The 18,519-nt window shown below is 36.4% G+C and overlaps 1 protein-coding gene across 1 annotated transcript in view; it reads right to left on the bottom strand.

Annotated features, from left to right (window-relative positions):
- The window catches only part of rbm33a (RNA binding motif protein 33a), a 55,836-nt gene continuing 37,317 nt past the window's right edge, over positions 1 to 18,519 (bottom strand). The window contains 5 exon segments of the mRNA XM_058781543.1: positions 1 to 5,848; positions 8,846 to 8,934; positions 9,605 to 9,772; positions 13,575 to 13,718; positions 13,721 to 13,744. Of these exon segments, the coding sequence (XP_058637526.1) occupies positions 5,800 to 5,848; positions 8,846 to 8,934; positions 9,605 to 9,772; positions 13,575 to 13,718; positions 13,721 to 13,744 (474 nt within the window). The 3' untranslated portion in view covers positions 1 to 5,799.

Raw genomic sequence — 18,519 nt, 5'->3', positions numbered from 1 at the left:
TAAAATCCAGGAAAAGGATTTATTTCAAGTAACTGTTCATAACAAGTACAGTCAAGGCATATTATCGGTTTTCATTTGACAAGCTCCGTGAAAGCTTACTAAACAAACACCATTTGTATTCTTCCTAATTCAACATGTAGGACAGTCTGGTGAACACATTTCAGACACATCAAAACAGTTTCATTAATACAAGATCGAGGGACAACAAAACGGTGATCAAAACAGCATAAATCACTTCCCCCAAACAATAATGATTTCCAAGTAATGTTTTCTTTTCGTCCAACAACACAACATGTGTGTATAGCTGGCAAGAGTGTACAGATCATTCTTGGGCTTTGTGCAAGTTTTTGAACTTTGGAACTCAGTAGGGTGTGGTCCCAGAGACGCAAAACTTCCACGGACGTGGGCTAATACAGAAAGGAAATCCAGAAGCAAGGTCCCCCTGCTTTAATACAGAAGGATTATGTTCACACAAACACCACATTGAGATCAACAACCGCTTTCCCATCCAGCCTCCAAAAGAGTGAGTGAAAGAGAGAAAGAGAGGGAGAATGAAAATCAATGAAAAGAAAAAGAGACAGCGAGAAAGAGAGAGAAAAAACACGAAAGAAGGGATATCTGGCAGGACTTAAACGGAAGAGCACCTGTTGAGAAATTAAGACAAGTTAGCATCATCTGGAGGCAGCTCTACTGTAGACAGACACAACATTATTTGGAACTGAAACCAAAAGGAGGGTTTTTCACATCAGTTCAATATTTCAGTTTTTGTCCGATTTGCTTATATGCAGTGGTTTTCAAAAGCACCGTTTCTGTCATGATGTGTGGAGTGACACTCGAACAATCAATGAAAACATTTACATTATAATAATGATCAAAGTCATACTACTTCATGAGTTAAAGCTATACAGAACGTGTTTCTGAGAAGCTCAACACAGTACAGTTGGCTGTGCAAAGGACAGTACTGGGCGGAACTGGGGAGAACTGCAGCTGGATGCAGGTCTGGGAATGTATGAGGTATGTCAATCATTACACTAAGCTAATACACAGGGCACAAATCTAACATAAGTCACAAAAACTAAGCAGCTACGGTTTGCTTAGAAGCCATAAACCTGATAGTTTAACCAAGTTAAAATGAATTCTACACCAGATCAACAGAGCGCTGAGCAAGACTGAATCAATCTTCAAAATCAATCTGCCATTCTGTAGACTTAACAATATATAGTTTATAGCACAATCCTGTCCTAGTTATTAATGGTTGTTTGCTAATGTGAGTATGTATGACTATTCTCAAAACACAATCTCACCAGGTCATAGCTGTTTTAAAGTGCCCCTATTATGGATTCTTGAAAATTACCTTTCATGAAGTGTGTAACACAGCTCTAAGTGAAAGAAAACATCCTGCAAAGTTTTAAATCTGAAAGTGCACCGTGTATAAAGTTATTGTCTTTCAAAAGAAAGAGTCGACTCTGAATCATTGAAACGAGTCGTTTTTAAAACGAATCCCAAGTTGTTTCATGTTGAGGTCAACATGAAACATTAGCATATTGCCCGCCCACTTGGTCTTTTCAGGTTGGTCTGAATGAAAATTCATTCTTTGCCACTAGGTGCTGCTTTTAAAGAGGTAAAAATAGCGGTTTCCCCGGTAACGCTGTACACAAAGCAGCACTGCGCTCACAAACGCTGCTTTATCAGGCATTACAGGCGAGATGAAATGAAAATGAGACCAAATCAGACCAATCGCAGCAGAATAGCATCATGCAAAGGATGGGTTTGGAAAAATGAACCGTTGCGCGAATCGTATGGGATTCGTTGAGCAATTAAGGTAAAAATAAATGCATATTATAAGACAATGAAAGTGTTTTATGACCTTGCATGCATGTCAACCTGTTGTTGGGGACTCTCTAAACCAAAATATGAACCTTTCATAACCCATAATAGGGGCACGTTAACATACATATGCTATGATCACTTAGTAAAGAATCTCTCAACCCTCTATCACACCACAGAATGACTCCAACACTAATGTATAAAACAGCTGCACAGAACTTCATCCAGTATAACTTCAAAAAAAAAAAAAAGTTCTGTATATTTCTAAATAGTCCTTTTGAAAACCAATGCCATCTTAGAATGGAAAAAGGTGCAGAGCATTTGTTTTATGAAAAACCCTCCTTTCTGTGCCCCTGGAAGCTCTGTCCTGAAAGAGAGAAAAAATGGTTTAATTACAAGTTACAAGTAATCATACTGCTGCCAACGGGAAGCAGCACATTGTGTTTGACGCTTAAAACAGTGAGTAAAAACAGGCAAAATGATTATACAAAACAAGCATCAGAATTTAAGTCTCAACATTTTTCCCCTGTTAATTATGGGGGAAAAATGTCACATATATCATTATAAGAAATAAATGTAAACTAATTGATCTAGTTCCGAAGCAATAGGCAATACTGGTGTTTTTATAAACTGGCCAATTGCTCTACTGCAGCAGGATCCGCGGTAAAAAAAAAAAATTAAAAACACTGGGAGTGTACCAGCCACTTGCGATTGACAGAAATAAAGAAACAAAACAAGATCCAACAAAAAAAGTAAACCTTTAGCCTACTCTTGATTCTATCACATAATACCTCTTGCATTATTTTGGACTATACAGCTTGTGAAAAATATCTGCCAAAAAGAGACAATCTCTGAAAACTTAAATTTGTCACATGTGTGATTACAGATCAGAAACGGACAGTTTCCCCAAAGTTATTCTACACTTACAAAGAAGTTACTAAAAGATTCAATATGAATCAGTTTTTCTCTCTTATAAGGCTGTTTATAAATATTATGTGTCTTATAAGATTTATACCTAGAATGTTTTTTGGTTTTTTTTATCTCTCAGACTAGATAAAACATTTTAAATCCATAGGATTAACTCTTTTTACATAAATACATTCAAACCAATAAATAAATAAACGTGTGCAACTGCAACTGAAAAACAAAAACAAAAACCAAATCTGTGCCCTATACCAATTTTAAACAGAACATGTCAGGAAAACTCAAAGTTAACAAAAACAAAATAAAAAAAGCTTTTTAAGTGGATCCATGTGTAGTTTATAACATTATTCATAATCTTACCCATTATATGTATTTATGTGATTCCTAGAAACTCATGGAGCAAATTATTAATACAAACAATATGGATAAATAAGGTACTGTGATTAACCACACCCAACTACTATATTATAATAGAAGATGGCATATCAGCAAATTACAAGTGCATCTTAAAACAAGAGGGTGCTGAAGGGTAGCAGCTTTACAAATTAACTTCATAGACATAATAATGGCCCAAAGTCTTGGACACAGAACCATAACACACAAAACACCTCAGATGTTTTAATTCACCTGACTTGAGAGAAATTGTGGCACCTTAATTGGAAACAAAATCTTTTCCCCTTAAATCAGTTTGTACGGTTGGCAACAGAAACATTCAGGAGGATGGAGGAAATCGGGGAAATGAGTATGTTGTGTTCAGAATAATATGCAAGAGGGAATCTTCAAACACAAAACAACATCGGACAACAGTTAATGGTGATCAAGACAGTTGGCTTCACATAACCGTATTTACATGGTATATATGTGACCATCTTTTATTTTTCATCTTTAAAATATCCTCAAATAATAAGCTCTAAGTTCTCCAATAACAAAACCGTTGTAAAATGACCAAGGAATACTTTTTATATCGATATATAAAAACAAATTGAGAAAAGAAATTCACCAGTCACGTACTAGTAGGTATCTTCAAACCATTTCAAACATGGAAAGATTTCAAGATGAGAAAACAACAGACTTGACAGCTTCATACACATTTTTTTTTTTCCTTTTCATTATATACAAGAAAGTGACCACTGATAACAGTTGCTCCCAAATCCTTTGAAATTGCAGACCTGGATGTGCTAATATCTACAGACACATTTTATTTTATTGAAATGGCTCAAACATAATTAGATTTTGTTATACTGTTATATTATCTAAAATGGATATATTTTAGATACTATAACAAGACTTTGTTTTTTGCTACGCATGTAGCGTATAATGTAAAGTGGTTGGATTAAATTAACAGTCACAAACATGAAAACTGCACTAGATCTAATATCAGTTCTGGGGCCATAACGTGAAAGTTTAGGTTAAGCTGTACAATTAGACATGACCAAGCACTATGCTTGCACAGTACTGCAAACTATTATTATTATTACTAAAAATGAAGATATAACAACAATTTGAGGTGCGAAATACTCATGATTGAAGCCATGAAATCATTTTGAGGGAGTGTAATATATTCACTGGAGACTGAAAATATGGGATTTGTTTAAAAAAAAAAAAATCTAAATCTTGGGTAACAACTTACTAAATAAATGGAAAAATAAAGTGGAAAATGGAGGTAACGGATTTTATAAGGATACTTGGGAGCTGATCTTGACCAATCCTTATCTCTAACAACTCACAATTCAGATTCAGTAACCTGTATTCCCATCTGACAAACTTCAAAACAATTAACTGAGCCAAAGTTATAAGCATATTATTACAAACAGTCCAAAATATCTCTCTTCACAAACAAATCCAACCAAGCTGTTGTTGAAAACAGGACAGTTCAAACTCATCTAGTGCTCTAGACATCCCGCATCTTGTAAGCAAACAGAGCTCCATCAAAACCTACAATAAAATCCTATCGAATCATCACAAGGGCCATGATTCAGTCGTCCTCTTCCACACACAACATGTGCTGAACTCTGAGGAAAGAAAACTAAACACATTAAAAAGGAGTATTACCAAAGGAGGGGACTTTCTGGTTGCCTTTAATACTTTCTTAGAAGCCATTTCTACCAACGATTAAAATAATGTAAATATACAATTCCAGCACCGAAACTAAAATCAAAATATAAAAGCCATTTATTGTCAAATCGTTTTTTTCAGCTGTCTTTAATAGGTCACAAAAGACATGCGTTGTGAACCACCACTCCAGCTCCACAGAACAAAACCTAACTGGAACACAATCATAATGGAGAAAGGGACAATGAATAAACTTAAGATCATGACTAGTCGTAGACAAATGCACAAAAAAAGACACCTGCAATATCACAGTGGCTTCCAAAAGATACGCAACTAGAAAAATTCAACCCAACTAGAAAAGCTCAACCCAAATATGCCCCTGAAGTTTCATAACGGCACATCTCTAGCAAGCAGTGCTTTGCGCTCTTATGTCCACATGTCCTTAGCTATGCCCCAACATACAGAGCTCCATACCGAAGACATATGCTGCCCTCTACAGGTGACAAAACCAACTGCAGCATACGCAACATTATTCAATCAGGCCAAACCACCCGTTTAACACTGACTGTGGAAATTCCACAATAAATCAAGAATTCCTATTTGACCAAAAACAGATATTCAAAAGATTATCTTGAGAGCTAGAGGACGGGAGCAACTATTATCAACTGGCATAAAAATGTCCTGGTTTCATACCTTTGTCTCTTTTTTCACCTGCTGGTTCAGACCATATATAAATGAAAGTACAGAAACAAGAGCAAGACTTCATGCCAAAGTCATTGACAATGTGAGTTCAGTGCTGTGCCATATCCAGCAGGACACAGCTAGTGTGTGGCTCTTTGTTTTTGATTCTTTCATGCATGTGGCTTGAGTTTGTCGACAGCCCTCTCCACACAGCTTCCAAAGCTTTAGCCTCCCGATTGTGCGTCTGTCTTTCAGAAAAAGACGTTCTCTTCTTGCTCTCTTCTCGTCGTCTTGTCTGTTGAACTGGCTTGCTCCTCAGCCATCAATAATGGAAACATCGATGTGAGACAAATCTATCATGTGCCTATGTAATCAAGGGAACATGTGATGGAAATGAGACACATTTAAAGGCAAGCTAATCTGAGGCATCTCCATCAAAACATGACAATCAGTGGAGTCACAGTAGAGCTCTTGTTCTTTGTTTTGATGAGTAATACTCGCTGATGCTGCATTTCGGCACATTTCATTTGCCCTTCAGATACACAAAACATTAGGCACAAAGAACTCTGATCTGCTTCAGCCAATAACACCAACAGAAGATACACCTTAATATTTACACCATATGCTACCAGTCAAAAGTTTTTGAACAGTAAGGTTTTTTTTTTTTTTTTAATGTAAAATATTTCTCTTCTGCTCAGCAAGCCTGCATTTTTTTGACCCAAAATACAGCAAAAACAGTAATACTGTGAAATATTCTTACTATTTAAAATAACTGCTTTCTATTTGAATATATTTTAAATGTTCAGCATCATTACTCCAGTCTTCAGTGTCACGTGATCTTTCAGAAATCATTGTAATATGCTGATTTGCTGTTCAAGAAATATTTTTTATTAATATTATTATCATCAATATTTGAAACAGTTGAGTACATTTTTTCAGGATTCTTTGATGAATAGAAAGATCCAAAGATCATAATTTATCTTAAATAAAAAGATTTTGTAACATTATGCACTATACTATTCAAAACTTGGAGTCAGATTAATATTTTTTATGGGATTATTGAAATTAATACTTATTTAGCAAGGATGCTTTAAATTGATCAAAAGTGATGATAAAGACATTTATAATGTCACAAAAGATTTCTATTTCAGATCAATGCTGTTCTCCTGAACTTTCTATTCATCAAAGAAACTTGAAAAACAATGATAAATGTTTTTTTTTTTTGAGCAGCAAATCAGAATATTAGAATGATTTCTGAAGGATCATGTGATTGGAGTAATGATACTAAAAATTCAGCTTTGAAATCACAGGAGTACATTCAAGTAGAAAACTGTTATTTTAAATAGTAAATATTAAGAAGAATATTAAAAACCTTACTGTTAAAAAGCTTTTAACTGGTAGTGTATATGAAGAGACTTCAGAGGTTTGATATTTGGTAACTGTTCTACAACACTTCAACAGTACAAGTGTTTTAAGCTATTAATGTGAAACAGACAAGTCTATAGGAATCCACTGTTTCTATTCAAAATAGGGATGTCAACGATTAATCGATGATCGATTAATTGTCGATAAGACATGCAATCGATTAACTATCGATGGTCGATTAAGCTATTTATTTTGGGGTGCATGCGACTCGTTGGCAAAACATGTGCAAGCGGCTGTGAGTGACGGTGACGGGCTGGATCTTTTGCGAAAATAATTCACTAATGTAAAAATTACGCTTTTAATGTGATCCAAACTTTAAAAGTACATTAAATAGAAACAATGCAAAGTCCTTCAACATGGAAAGCAATTGAAATTTGGTAACTAAGTCATGTTTAACAAAGTCTCTTTAAAGGAAAGTCGCGTCACTCAGCGGCCATCTTTGAAAAGCCTCTCGAGCATGCAAGTGCAGCTGCTATCTCTTTGAATGGGGAAACATCAAATTCTCCAAAACTGTTCACCAAGCTTACGATTAAATTTCATATTTGAAATCAAAGAAATCTGTCAACAACTGCATTATAAATGTTGTTTCTTTTGCTCAAATAGCGTTATAAAAAGCTTATTTTTCAGGCTTGATCAGCCAGTGCGCATGCGCAGTCCTAAGCACACATCTCAGAGCACTGACTGTTTCTATAGCAACCGGGACTTCTAACTGCAGCTGCAGTGATACTTTACCATTTAGCGATTGGCTCTTTCATTCAGAAGGCGGGGCTTCCTGCATTTGAGCGGCCATATTGAGCATTGCATTTTTCCCCATTCAAAACTATCCGAGTGACATGTCTCGAGTATTCTATAGTCTTTGTGTTTAATTATAATTTCCCCAGATGAGTGTTTCAGAGCGGGCACTGCGCTTTGACAGGGCTGTGGGACACGAGCAGGACAATTCATTCCTACAATTAGGTAATTCGTTCCTATTTATTAGTTTATTGATGGATTCGGTAATTCATGGAACGAATAGAAACGAATTCTTAATTCATGACCACAAAATGAGGGTGAGATGGTGAAGATTTGGGAAAAGAAAAGAATTCGTGGAAATTCGTGACCAACCCACAAAAATGAACACAAAGCTGCGTATGGCTTTAAATATATGGGCTCGAACAGCATAAATCCAAAAGCATGGTCGCGATGTTACATTTGGCTGCTAAACTATCATTTCAAAGCATAGCTTTGTAGGCTACCTCACTTGTGTCATAATACTCACATTAAAATGTTTCATGTGAGCATATGTGTTTGCTGTATAGCACTGCCGGTGGAAGCGGTTCACTGATTGCGTGGCACAATGCGCCGATAGTTACGTTTGGGATAATTTTATTTTAAATGCCAACGATGTCAATTGCAAACATTACGATTGTGCTTTAAAATGCAACAACGAGCACCATGAAACAATTCAAAAGGTGCATTTAACGGTCTCAGTGAGAGGATGAAACAGCCAACAAAGTATAATGATACAGCGCGTTCTCTTCATTTCATCAAATAATCATAATCCCATCTATTCATCAGTCCTGCTACTAGCCTTTTATTTAGACTAAAAACCCCTTTCAATCGGGTAGTGACATTTGCACGTGTCGTGCGGCATGACATGTATGCCACTGCAATAGATGCATTTTGCAGTATTAAGGGTAACGATTAATCGATCGTTAATTTAAACGATGATCGATCATGGGAATGATCGAAAATTGACATCCCTAAAATCTTATTTGCAACAGACATTTAAAATTAATTTGGTCTTGGTGTGAATAGGCCTCATTCTATAAAAATATGAAGAAAAAAAAAGTCCCAAAATCAAATTATCCATAAAATGTCAATGGCTCTATTCATTTTCATGTATTGTGTATAAACAAACAGCACAATCCAGTTTAAAATGAATTTAAAAGTGTACCTGTGAAAGCTGTGCTGAAAACTTGCTGCATGCTGAGGATTCACAAACTTGGCAATGGCCTTCCGCTGCTCCGGCAACATAGTAAACATCTACAAAATAACCATCAATGTGTGTATTAGCAGTGGGTTTCATTATCTAAAAGCTCATCTGCGTGTTTCAGTAAGAGATGACCTCTGTTACTTTGCACTGTAACAGTGGGTAATACACCTCAAGAGCTGGGAGAAAATCATACAAGAGCACAGCCCTGAATGCACACAGCTAGATGGCGCTATTGTAATATTTAGAGGAATACTCTCCACTCTACCCAGTTTATTCTTAGGGTCATTGTCAGGAAACAAATCTTTCTCTTCCAAGTCACGGTATTTTGTGAAAGATAGTTTACAGCTAGGAGTGCATTTTAATACACAACATATAATTACACTGTAACAAGGACACCTTAAAATAAAGTGTAACCAACTGCTTAAATCAATATGAATTAGATTTTTTTGTTCTGAAGATATGGTCTTAAACAGGTTAAACAGCCTGAAGTTGACAGTTAGTAATGTATACTGTAAATACATATACTTAAAAAAACTAAAAAACATTGTTTTATGCTCTTTGGCCATCAGGTGGTGCCATCATCAATTTGTTTTTGGAAGCTCAGGGCATTGTAACAATGATATAGCAAGTTATACATAAAATGTATAATGCTTGATCAGTAATAAAAAGAAAAGACAGAAATGTGTTTTGATAAGTGAGAAAAAATTAAGGAAGCCTTGCCTCAACAGGGCCAATGGAGTTGAGAAGGTTCATGAGCTGTTTGTTGGTTGTGGTGGTGGATAAACCTTCAATGCAGACAGTGCTTCTCTGACAATCCTGAGCTCTTGGGTTCTGCTGCGTCATTACACGCCCCCCACCACGGCCTCGCGCCCGACCCCGAACTACCACCTGTGGACATCAGGAAGGGGAATACTGAATAAAGATGGAAAGAACAATTAACAGTTCACTCTGGAACTAAGGATCTTTAATTTATTGTTATATTCGTTAGCCATTTTTGTACAGCTGTTCATCGGAAATATCGCAAGTCAGTAATTGCTCTTAAAAACAGACATTCTAATTCATACTCATTTAATGTTTATATTATCAGAGGCATTGCTAGACTTCAATATGAACAAATGGTTTCAAAAAACAAGCTAAACCATATTAACTAATTTCCTGTAGCCTTGATTGAATTACCAGTTATTAAATGATCAAAGCTACTGAATATTAGTTCATATAGTGAATAAATGTGTATTTGCAGCCAGGAAAACCAGTTACAACATCAAGACAGAGTGCTTTTTGTCTGAAGTAGGAAAGACAGTCCACCAATCTCTTCAGCACTTTACTGATTAAGCTTGTGAAGCGGCTGGAGGGAAGAGACTTTTTAAAAAGGCCATCATTAAGTCACGCCTGGAGTCTGCTAGAGGCCATGTGACAAAACCTGGTGAATGAAAATGTTGTGGTCTGTCGAGACTGAAGCTGAGATCTTTGGCCTTGAAAGCAAAGCTCTGTGCTGGGTACAAACCAGAGACAGATAACGCTTCAGCATAAGCCTCTCATTTTATAAGGCAATAAAGTCTTTTTTTAAGGCACTGTTTCTTGTTAAACTGCTTTGGATGTGAAACAAAAACATGAAACAAATTATTTCAAAATTAAATTTGAACTGAAATTCTGGAGATTTACACTACCGTTCAAAAGTTCTTGTGTCAGAAAGAACTTAATGTTTTTGAATGAAGTCTCTTACGCTCACCAAGACTGCATTTATTTGATCAAAAAAAATAAAATAAAAATATTAGGAAATATCATTTGAAACAACTCTTTTCTATTTTAATATATTTTAAAATGATCATCAATTGCAGATAATAATAAGCTGAATTGCCATCAGTCATGACATCTTAAGTGCCACATGATTCATCAGAAATCAAGTCCTAATGGACTCTTTTCACATTTACAGGGTTCTCAAAAGCAAGTAGTTGTCATCGTTGGGTAAACTTGAATGGAAAATAAATTAAACTAAAGAGAAAAAAAGAAGAAGAAACATTTCTACGACTTTCCAAAAGAGACAAAATGTAAATGGATTAATTATGTAGCTACAAGACAACCACTGCCGCTGCACCAACATACCTAAACTCGCTACTTCAGACCTACGTGCCCTGCAGAATCTTGCATTCTGCAAGTGAACGACGCCTCGTGATGCCATCCCAAAGAGGCACAAAATCACTCTCACGGACCTTTTCTTGGACTGTGTCCAACTGGTGGAATGACCTGCCTATCGCCATTTTCAAAAAAAAAATTCTAAAGACATCTTTTTCACCATCACCTGACCAATTAATACTAGCACTTAACTATTCCATTCGTTTTGGTCTAATTTATAAAAAAAAAAAAAAAACACCTTATTATGTGCACTGTGCTAGACTAACAGACTTGTAAAAGCACTTGTATATTGTTGCTCTCTCGTTGGTCTGATTGCTTCTACTTTGTAAGTGGCTTTGGATAAAAGCGTCTGCTAAATGTAAATGTCAAAAGAGATTTCTTCAAATTTGCCATCACTTTTGCATGTGCATTAGAAATGCATGTAGCAGCATAAACAAGATTTATGCAATTTAATGCCAGGGTATATATATATATATATGTGTATCTGTATTTGTGTGTGTGTGTATGTATACAGGTGCTGATCATATAATTAGAATATCATCAAAAAGTTTATTTATTTCACTAATTCCATTCAAAAAGTTAAACTTGTATATTATATTCATTCATTACACACAGACTGACATATTTCAAATGTTTCTTTCTTTTAATTTTGATGATTATAACTGACAACTATGGATGTTTCAAAAGAACGGCAAAATACAAAATCAATTGTACAATTATAAATGCCTTCAATATCACTTTTTAATGCATCTTTTCTGAATAAAAGCATGAATTTCTTTAAAAAATATAATTTAATGTTTATATATAGTGTCGCCAAATGTATATTTAAAAGTATAAAAATTTGTGTTTACCTTGAGTTTAAATTTGGAGTAATGATAAAATATTCCAGTACGATGCAAAGACATTTCATTCCATACAGTCCTTTTTAAATGAAAGGGAGGCATCAAAAGGGCCAGGTTGGCTAAGTGCAGCAGGTACGCTGAAAAATCCCTTATGGGTTCCCAATGCTATGAGCTAGATGCCCTCTCACCACTTACACATACCGAGTATACAATTCACTTTTGCTCCGAGCGAGACACTGGGTACAATGTCAGTGAGTGATTTACAAGGCCACGGTTATATCAGTAAACAGCAGAAAGTGTTTAGAATATCTGACTCAAGATGAGAGCTCAGGCAGATGCAGCAAGACAGTCGGACTGAGACAGCGTGAGCGGCTGTGGAGGAAGGCGCTCTGCTGTGACTGACTGACACATGTTAGCACTGTATTTATCCCCTGAGAATGGACTACTGTACAGAGACGGCAGCGTGCTGAAAAGGCCAAGGGATCTTCATCTCTCCTGCTTCAGCCTGTCAATATCATCACACCTGGCACTCTGTTCCATATCATTACTGCTCCTGCTCTCCTCCAAAACAGCTACCAGTCCCCTGGGAGAAGCAGTGACACAGCTGAGCCATAGCAGGAAACCAAATCTGCCGTCTTTACTAGTGCTGAAGCGTGAGGGAGAGAACCACTTAGAGCAGCTCTTTATGACAGGGAAAAAGAGCCTAACAAAGACTGAATTGTATATTCTGGACAACACTATACAAGTCCAGGACGAACAGAAACAGTTCCAGTCAAAATGAATGAATAAATAAAATATTGATATGGGCATTCAAATGATTTTGTTAAAAACAAAAAAAAAGAGACCAATTCCATTAAGTTGACTTTTCCACTTCCTGGCAAAGACATGAAACTTTTGAGAGCTAACACAACAACAAAGAGCAAACTGTGTGTAAATGATGTTTTATGCACACAACCATTCAAACATTCGGGGTTAGTAAGATGTTTTTGAACATCTCATGCGTTCATTTGATCAAAAATACAGCAAAACAGTAATATTGTTAAATATTATTACAATTTATTTAAAATAACTGTTCTATTTTAATATACTTTAACATTCTATTTATTCCTTTGATGGCAAAGCTGAATTTTCAGCAGTCATTGCTCCAGTTCTCAGTGTCACATGATCTATCAGAAATCATACTAATACACATGTTGATTTGGTGCTCAAGAAACATTTCTTATTAGTAATGTTAAAAACTTGCTGCTTCAGGATTCTTTTATGTATATAAAGTTATTATAAGTTTTTTGTAACATTCTCTACAAAAATATATCTATCCGACCCCAAACATTTCAACGGTGGTGTATTTTTCCACTCTTGTGGTGCCTCAGGGGATGATGGGAGATGGGGAATTTGATCAGATTCATCAAACAAGTTAAATGCGTTGCTTTCTGGCAAGTTTTATCATTTTCCTCAACAGTAATGCAATTATGCACAAAATGCCTAAAAACATTTCACAGTTACAACTTATGACAGAAATTTGCTTCCACCACAATGCTTAAATTCAGACATTCCCAACTCAGAAAGCCGTGGCTTAAAAAAAGTGGTAAATGCATTCATTTGGACATGATTCGAAAGCACCATCAGTATCAGGGCTTAGTGTCAGCTGTGCAAAATGGCATTGTGCACCTGTCCAATTAAGGGCTTATGAGAGTAATCCAGATTCAATGTCATACCCGGTTCGTTTGGTTTGCCATGCCACGGCCAGCCTGTTGTTGATTTTGTACACCACCAGTTGCCATGGTAACTTTCCTGATGGGACCAAGTCTCTGTTGGGGGGCAGGCCGACCAATTGGTTGTTGTTGCTGCTGCTGCGGGGACCAGTGTTGGGACCGGCATCTGCCTGCTGAATACAGAGCAGACGCATCTTACAACTCACACAGAAGGAAAATCTCCAGCGGCACACAAAATAACAAAAAATTACAGTCCATCATGCTGAAGTCTGACTGCACCACAATTTAAGGTAATTAATACAATGGCAGTCTTAGAGCTCACCAAAATGCACAGAAATGTGTGATCAGTTTAAACTAGCACAGAGTAACCAAATAAGCTAACAACAGACAAAAAGAGACAAAAGTGTTAAATTATGTGATGTGCTCTGATTTTGAGATGACACTCAGATCATTTTTGGAGAATAAGGTATAGCTGAATTCATTAAACATCTTTCATAACAGATGACTGCATCTCTGGGCACAAATGCCATGGATGTAGACCTGTCTGAGATGAACTGCCTCTGGCTTTTCCTCCAAACTCTCAGTCATTCGGTTTCCTCATCTTCAGGAAAACATTTCAAAGTGTCTACGTTATCTGATGGCAGTCTTTAGATATACAGGATCACTAAATCTCACAAAAACGGCTCTTTTCATATGGTATAAGGTAAGCTCGGAAAGATGTCCCCTATTCTCTTGACAATAGAGGGGCACAAAATCTCAACACATTTAATGAATTGCTATGCTCTTCTTAATTTTGTCATCTGTCATCTGAATATCAACAGTTGTGAGATGTACTCAGTCACAAAAATTCTCAGGTTAACTGGTTCAAACTGTAATCACTGGAAAACTCTTGATCTATGACAGTGTGTTACGTTGAATGTAAAAGGATTTTGTATCTATATGTTAGTGTTACTGTGGGATTTTTTTGGATCCGTAATTGTTTTTAGATATGTGAGCAAAAAATGTGTTTTTTTTATTTTGAACTGAAAAAGTAAAATTAAACCTTGGGGTAAGATACAAAGAAGGCCCAAAGAAGCATGTTCTTACTTAAATGTATTACATTAAAAATCTCTTAAGTTTTGTAATTCTGGAGTTATTTTTAATAGTTCCATGAGATGTACATTGAAATCTCCATTCATTAATACTAATTGAGTGAAGTCAGTCTATTTTAATGCATAGTGTTGCTATTACGGTATGTTGAAATGAAATGTGTAATTTAATATGTACAGTTCACAGTACAGAAGAAATTACACAAGTCACAGAAGAAATTTTTCTCTTAATTATCTTTTACTTCGATTCTGCTTTGCCTGTAGTCAGTTTTTTAATTATTCAACTAAATTGTCAAAACACAATTTTAAACAATAGTTGATTTAGTACTTTACATTCATGGCACTTTAAATATAATATTACATATATATATATATATATATATATATATATATAAAGAATATCAAAAGTCGTTTATATATTCTGCAAAAGTACCCAAGGTGGCTTCTTCTACCCCAGATAAGGCGTTTTTGAATAATTTTACATAATTAAACAATGTTTCTCTGTTTATTTTACTTAACACATTGGCTGATGTATCATAATCCTGCACATGCTAAACTTGTATCTAAATATGTTACATGTTAATTTAAAAGTACACAGTTAAACAAACTGGTCTGTCTGTGCCAGTAGGTTTACACAGAGATAGCATTTGCTACATAGAAAATACGTAACAGTTAATATTTTTCTTAATCATACGGTTTAGTTTGAGTCCAAATGGCATGTGTGCTGAGTGAACAAACAGTAAACAACGCATGCAAAAAGAAGCGCTCTCTCTCTTTCTTTCTTTTCCCTTGTTAGAAAATATGCTATTGAAATATACTATTCAAACTTTCCAACAGTGTTTGGGAGAAAGACGTGCACTCAAAACACTTGTGTGTCTGTGCCACTGTGCACTCAATCAGCTCAGCGCTTTATTTGTGTTGAAATAAGAATTTAACTCGTTTAAATGCAAATTTATGCTTAATATTTGCAACCTGAATTCCGGAAATGTTGGGACGTTTTTTAAATTTGAATAAAATGAAAACTAAAAGACTTTCAAATCACATGAGCCAATATTTTACTCACAATAGAACAAAGAACATAAATGTTTAAACTGAGAAATTTTACACATCTACTAAATGAGCTCATTTCAAATTTGATGCCTGCTAAAGGTCTCAAAAAAGTTGGCACGGGGGCAACAAAAGGCTGAAAAAGCAAGAAATTTTGAAAAGATCTAGCAACTAATTAAGTTAACTGACATCAGGTCCGTAGCATGATTAGCTATAAAAAGGATGTCTTAGAGAGGCAGAGTCTCTCAGAAGTAAAGATGGGCAGATGCTTTCCAATCTGTGAAAGAGTGCGTAAAAAGATTATGGAATACTTTAAAAACAATGTTCCTCAATGTCAAATTGCAGGCTTTGCAAATCTCATCATCTACAGTGCATAACATCATCAAAAGATTCAGAGAAACTGGAGAAATCTCTGTGCGTAAGGGACAAGGCCGAAGACCTTTGTTGGAAGCCCGTGGTCTTCGGATGACACTGCATCACTCATCTGCATGATTCTGTCATTGACATTACTAAATGGGCCCAGGAATACTTTCAGAAACCACTGTCGGTAAACACAATCCATCGTGCCAACTGTAGATGCCAACTAAAGCTCTACCATGCAAAAAGGAAGCCATATGTGTGTCATGGTCCAGAAGCGCAGTTGTGTCCTGTGGGCCAAGGCTCATTTAAAATAGCGGCCATATCACCCTGCAGCCCAAGACTGGTTGCCCACTGAAGCTAAGCAGGGTTGAGCCTGGTCAGTACCTGGATGGGAGACCTCCTGGGAAAACTAGGTTGCTGCTGGAAGAGGTGTTAGTGAGGCCAGCAGGGGGTGCTCACCCTGTGGTCTGTGTGGGTCCTAATGCCCCAGTGTAGTGATGGGGACACTATACTGACAAAACGAACCATCTTTCGGAAGAGAAGCTAAACTGAGGTCCTGACTCTCTGTGGTCATTAAAAATCCCAGGATGTCCTTCGAAAAAGAGTAGGGGTGTAACCCCGGCATCCTGGCCAAATTCTCCCACTGGCCTCTGACCATCATGGCCTCCTAACCTGACCTAACCATCTGCTGATTGGCTTCATCACTCTGTCTCCTCTCCACCCATAAGCTGGTGTGTGGGGGGCGTTCTGGTGCAATATGGCTACCGTCGCTTCATCCAGGTGGAAGCAGCACACTGGTGGTGGTTGAGGAGGTTCCCCCTTTCTATGTAAAGTGCTTTGAGTGCCCAGAAAAGCGTTATATAAATGTAATGAATTATTATTATTATTATTAAAATGGACTCTTTCAGAGTGGTAGTGCTGTCAAACGATTAATCGCGATCAATCGCATCCAAATTAAAAGCTTTTGTTACATAATATATGTGTGTGTACTGTGCATATTTATTATGTATATATAAATACTAGTGGTGGGCATAGATTAATTTTTTAAATCTAGATTAATCTAGATTAATCTTGGAATTAATCTAGATTAATCTAGATTAAAATGGCTCATTTGAATTCTGCCAAGTAGATCAGAATAAGTTCACTACTAGTAGTAAACAACTAGCAGTCATCAAGAATTTAATATTGATAATAACATTGAAGACATTGTATGATTATTCCTTAAAGATAAGGTTTTAATAGTTTTAGTAGTAGTAGCCTATTACGTTCTGCCCAATGTCTTCAAGTGAAACCGAACTTTTATTTTGACGGGTTGCCGTGAATACCTTTACGTTTCTGTGTGTATATGATATGAGGATAGTTTTTCTCAAATGAAACGCTCGAATGCTCGTGAAGTGACTCTCAGAGCAGTTCTGGAGATGTTGTTCATGTATTTATGTCCTCATTTAGTGAGAAGACAGACTTTAATGTCGCCGCAAGCGTCACGCGCGCTTCTGTATGAGTAAACAAACCCGTGCGTCTGCGCCATACATTAACACAGAGACACACAGAAGTCATATTTAAATAGACGTTTTGTGGCTTAATATTTACAAATAGGAGTGGGAGTGTGCTTACTTGTGTGTGCGCTTACGTTTGTGTGTGTGTGTGTGTGTGTGTGTGCGTGCGAACCGGGGCGGAACTCCGCTGTGCGCGCGATACAGAGATAGCGACCATGTAACGTAGAGACAGAAATGACTTGCCGATTTCCATTGGGAAGCTTCTTAAAAATAAACTTTCCCCTGAAGCAAACCCGGCGGCTTCATAGCTGCATCCAATTCGGCTAGGTATACATCCGCGCTAAAATATCAGGTGAAAGTCGTCATAGTTTGCGTAGTATAGACCCAGCTCCCAACCCAACTTTGAGGATAGATTAAAGGCGATATTTTTTTTATCGCCCGATAAGAGTCTCACGTTAACGCAGCACGTTAACGCCGATAACGGCCCACCACTAATAAATACACACACATGCATGTATATATTTCAGAAAACTTTATTTTTATATATTAAATATATTTATTTATAATATAAATTATGTGAATATAAATATAGACATGTAAATACATATAAATATTTTCAAAATACATACTGTATGTGTGTGTATTTATATATACATAATAAATATACGCAGAACACGCACATATATTATACAAACAAAAACTTTTATTTTGGATGTGATTAATCGCAATTAATCATTTGACAGACCTACAGAGTGGAAAAGTGTTCCATGGTTAGATGAGTCCAAATTTGACTTTCTTGATGGAAATCACGGCTGGATCCCCCCGATAGGGGATCAATCCCCCTGATCGGGGATCAATCAAATACTTATTTGACTCATTAAAATGCAAATCAATTTATAACTTTTTTGAAACACGTTTTTCTGGATTTTTTTGTTATTCTGTCTCTCACGTTTCAAA

Source organism: Onychostoma macrolepis, chromosome 07 (genome assembly GCF_012432095.1).
Source record: "Onychostoma macrolepis isolate SWU-2019 chromosome 07, ASM1243209v1, whole genome shotgun sequence".
In the NCBI taxonomy this organism is placed as follows: domain Eukaryota; kingdom Metazoa; phylum Chordata; class Actinopteri; order Cypriniformes; family Cyprinidae; genus Onychostoma; species Onychostoma macrolepis.
This window is presented reverse-complemented; position numbering and strand designations above follow the sequence as displayed.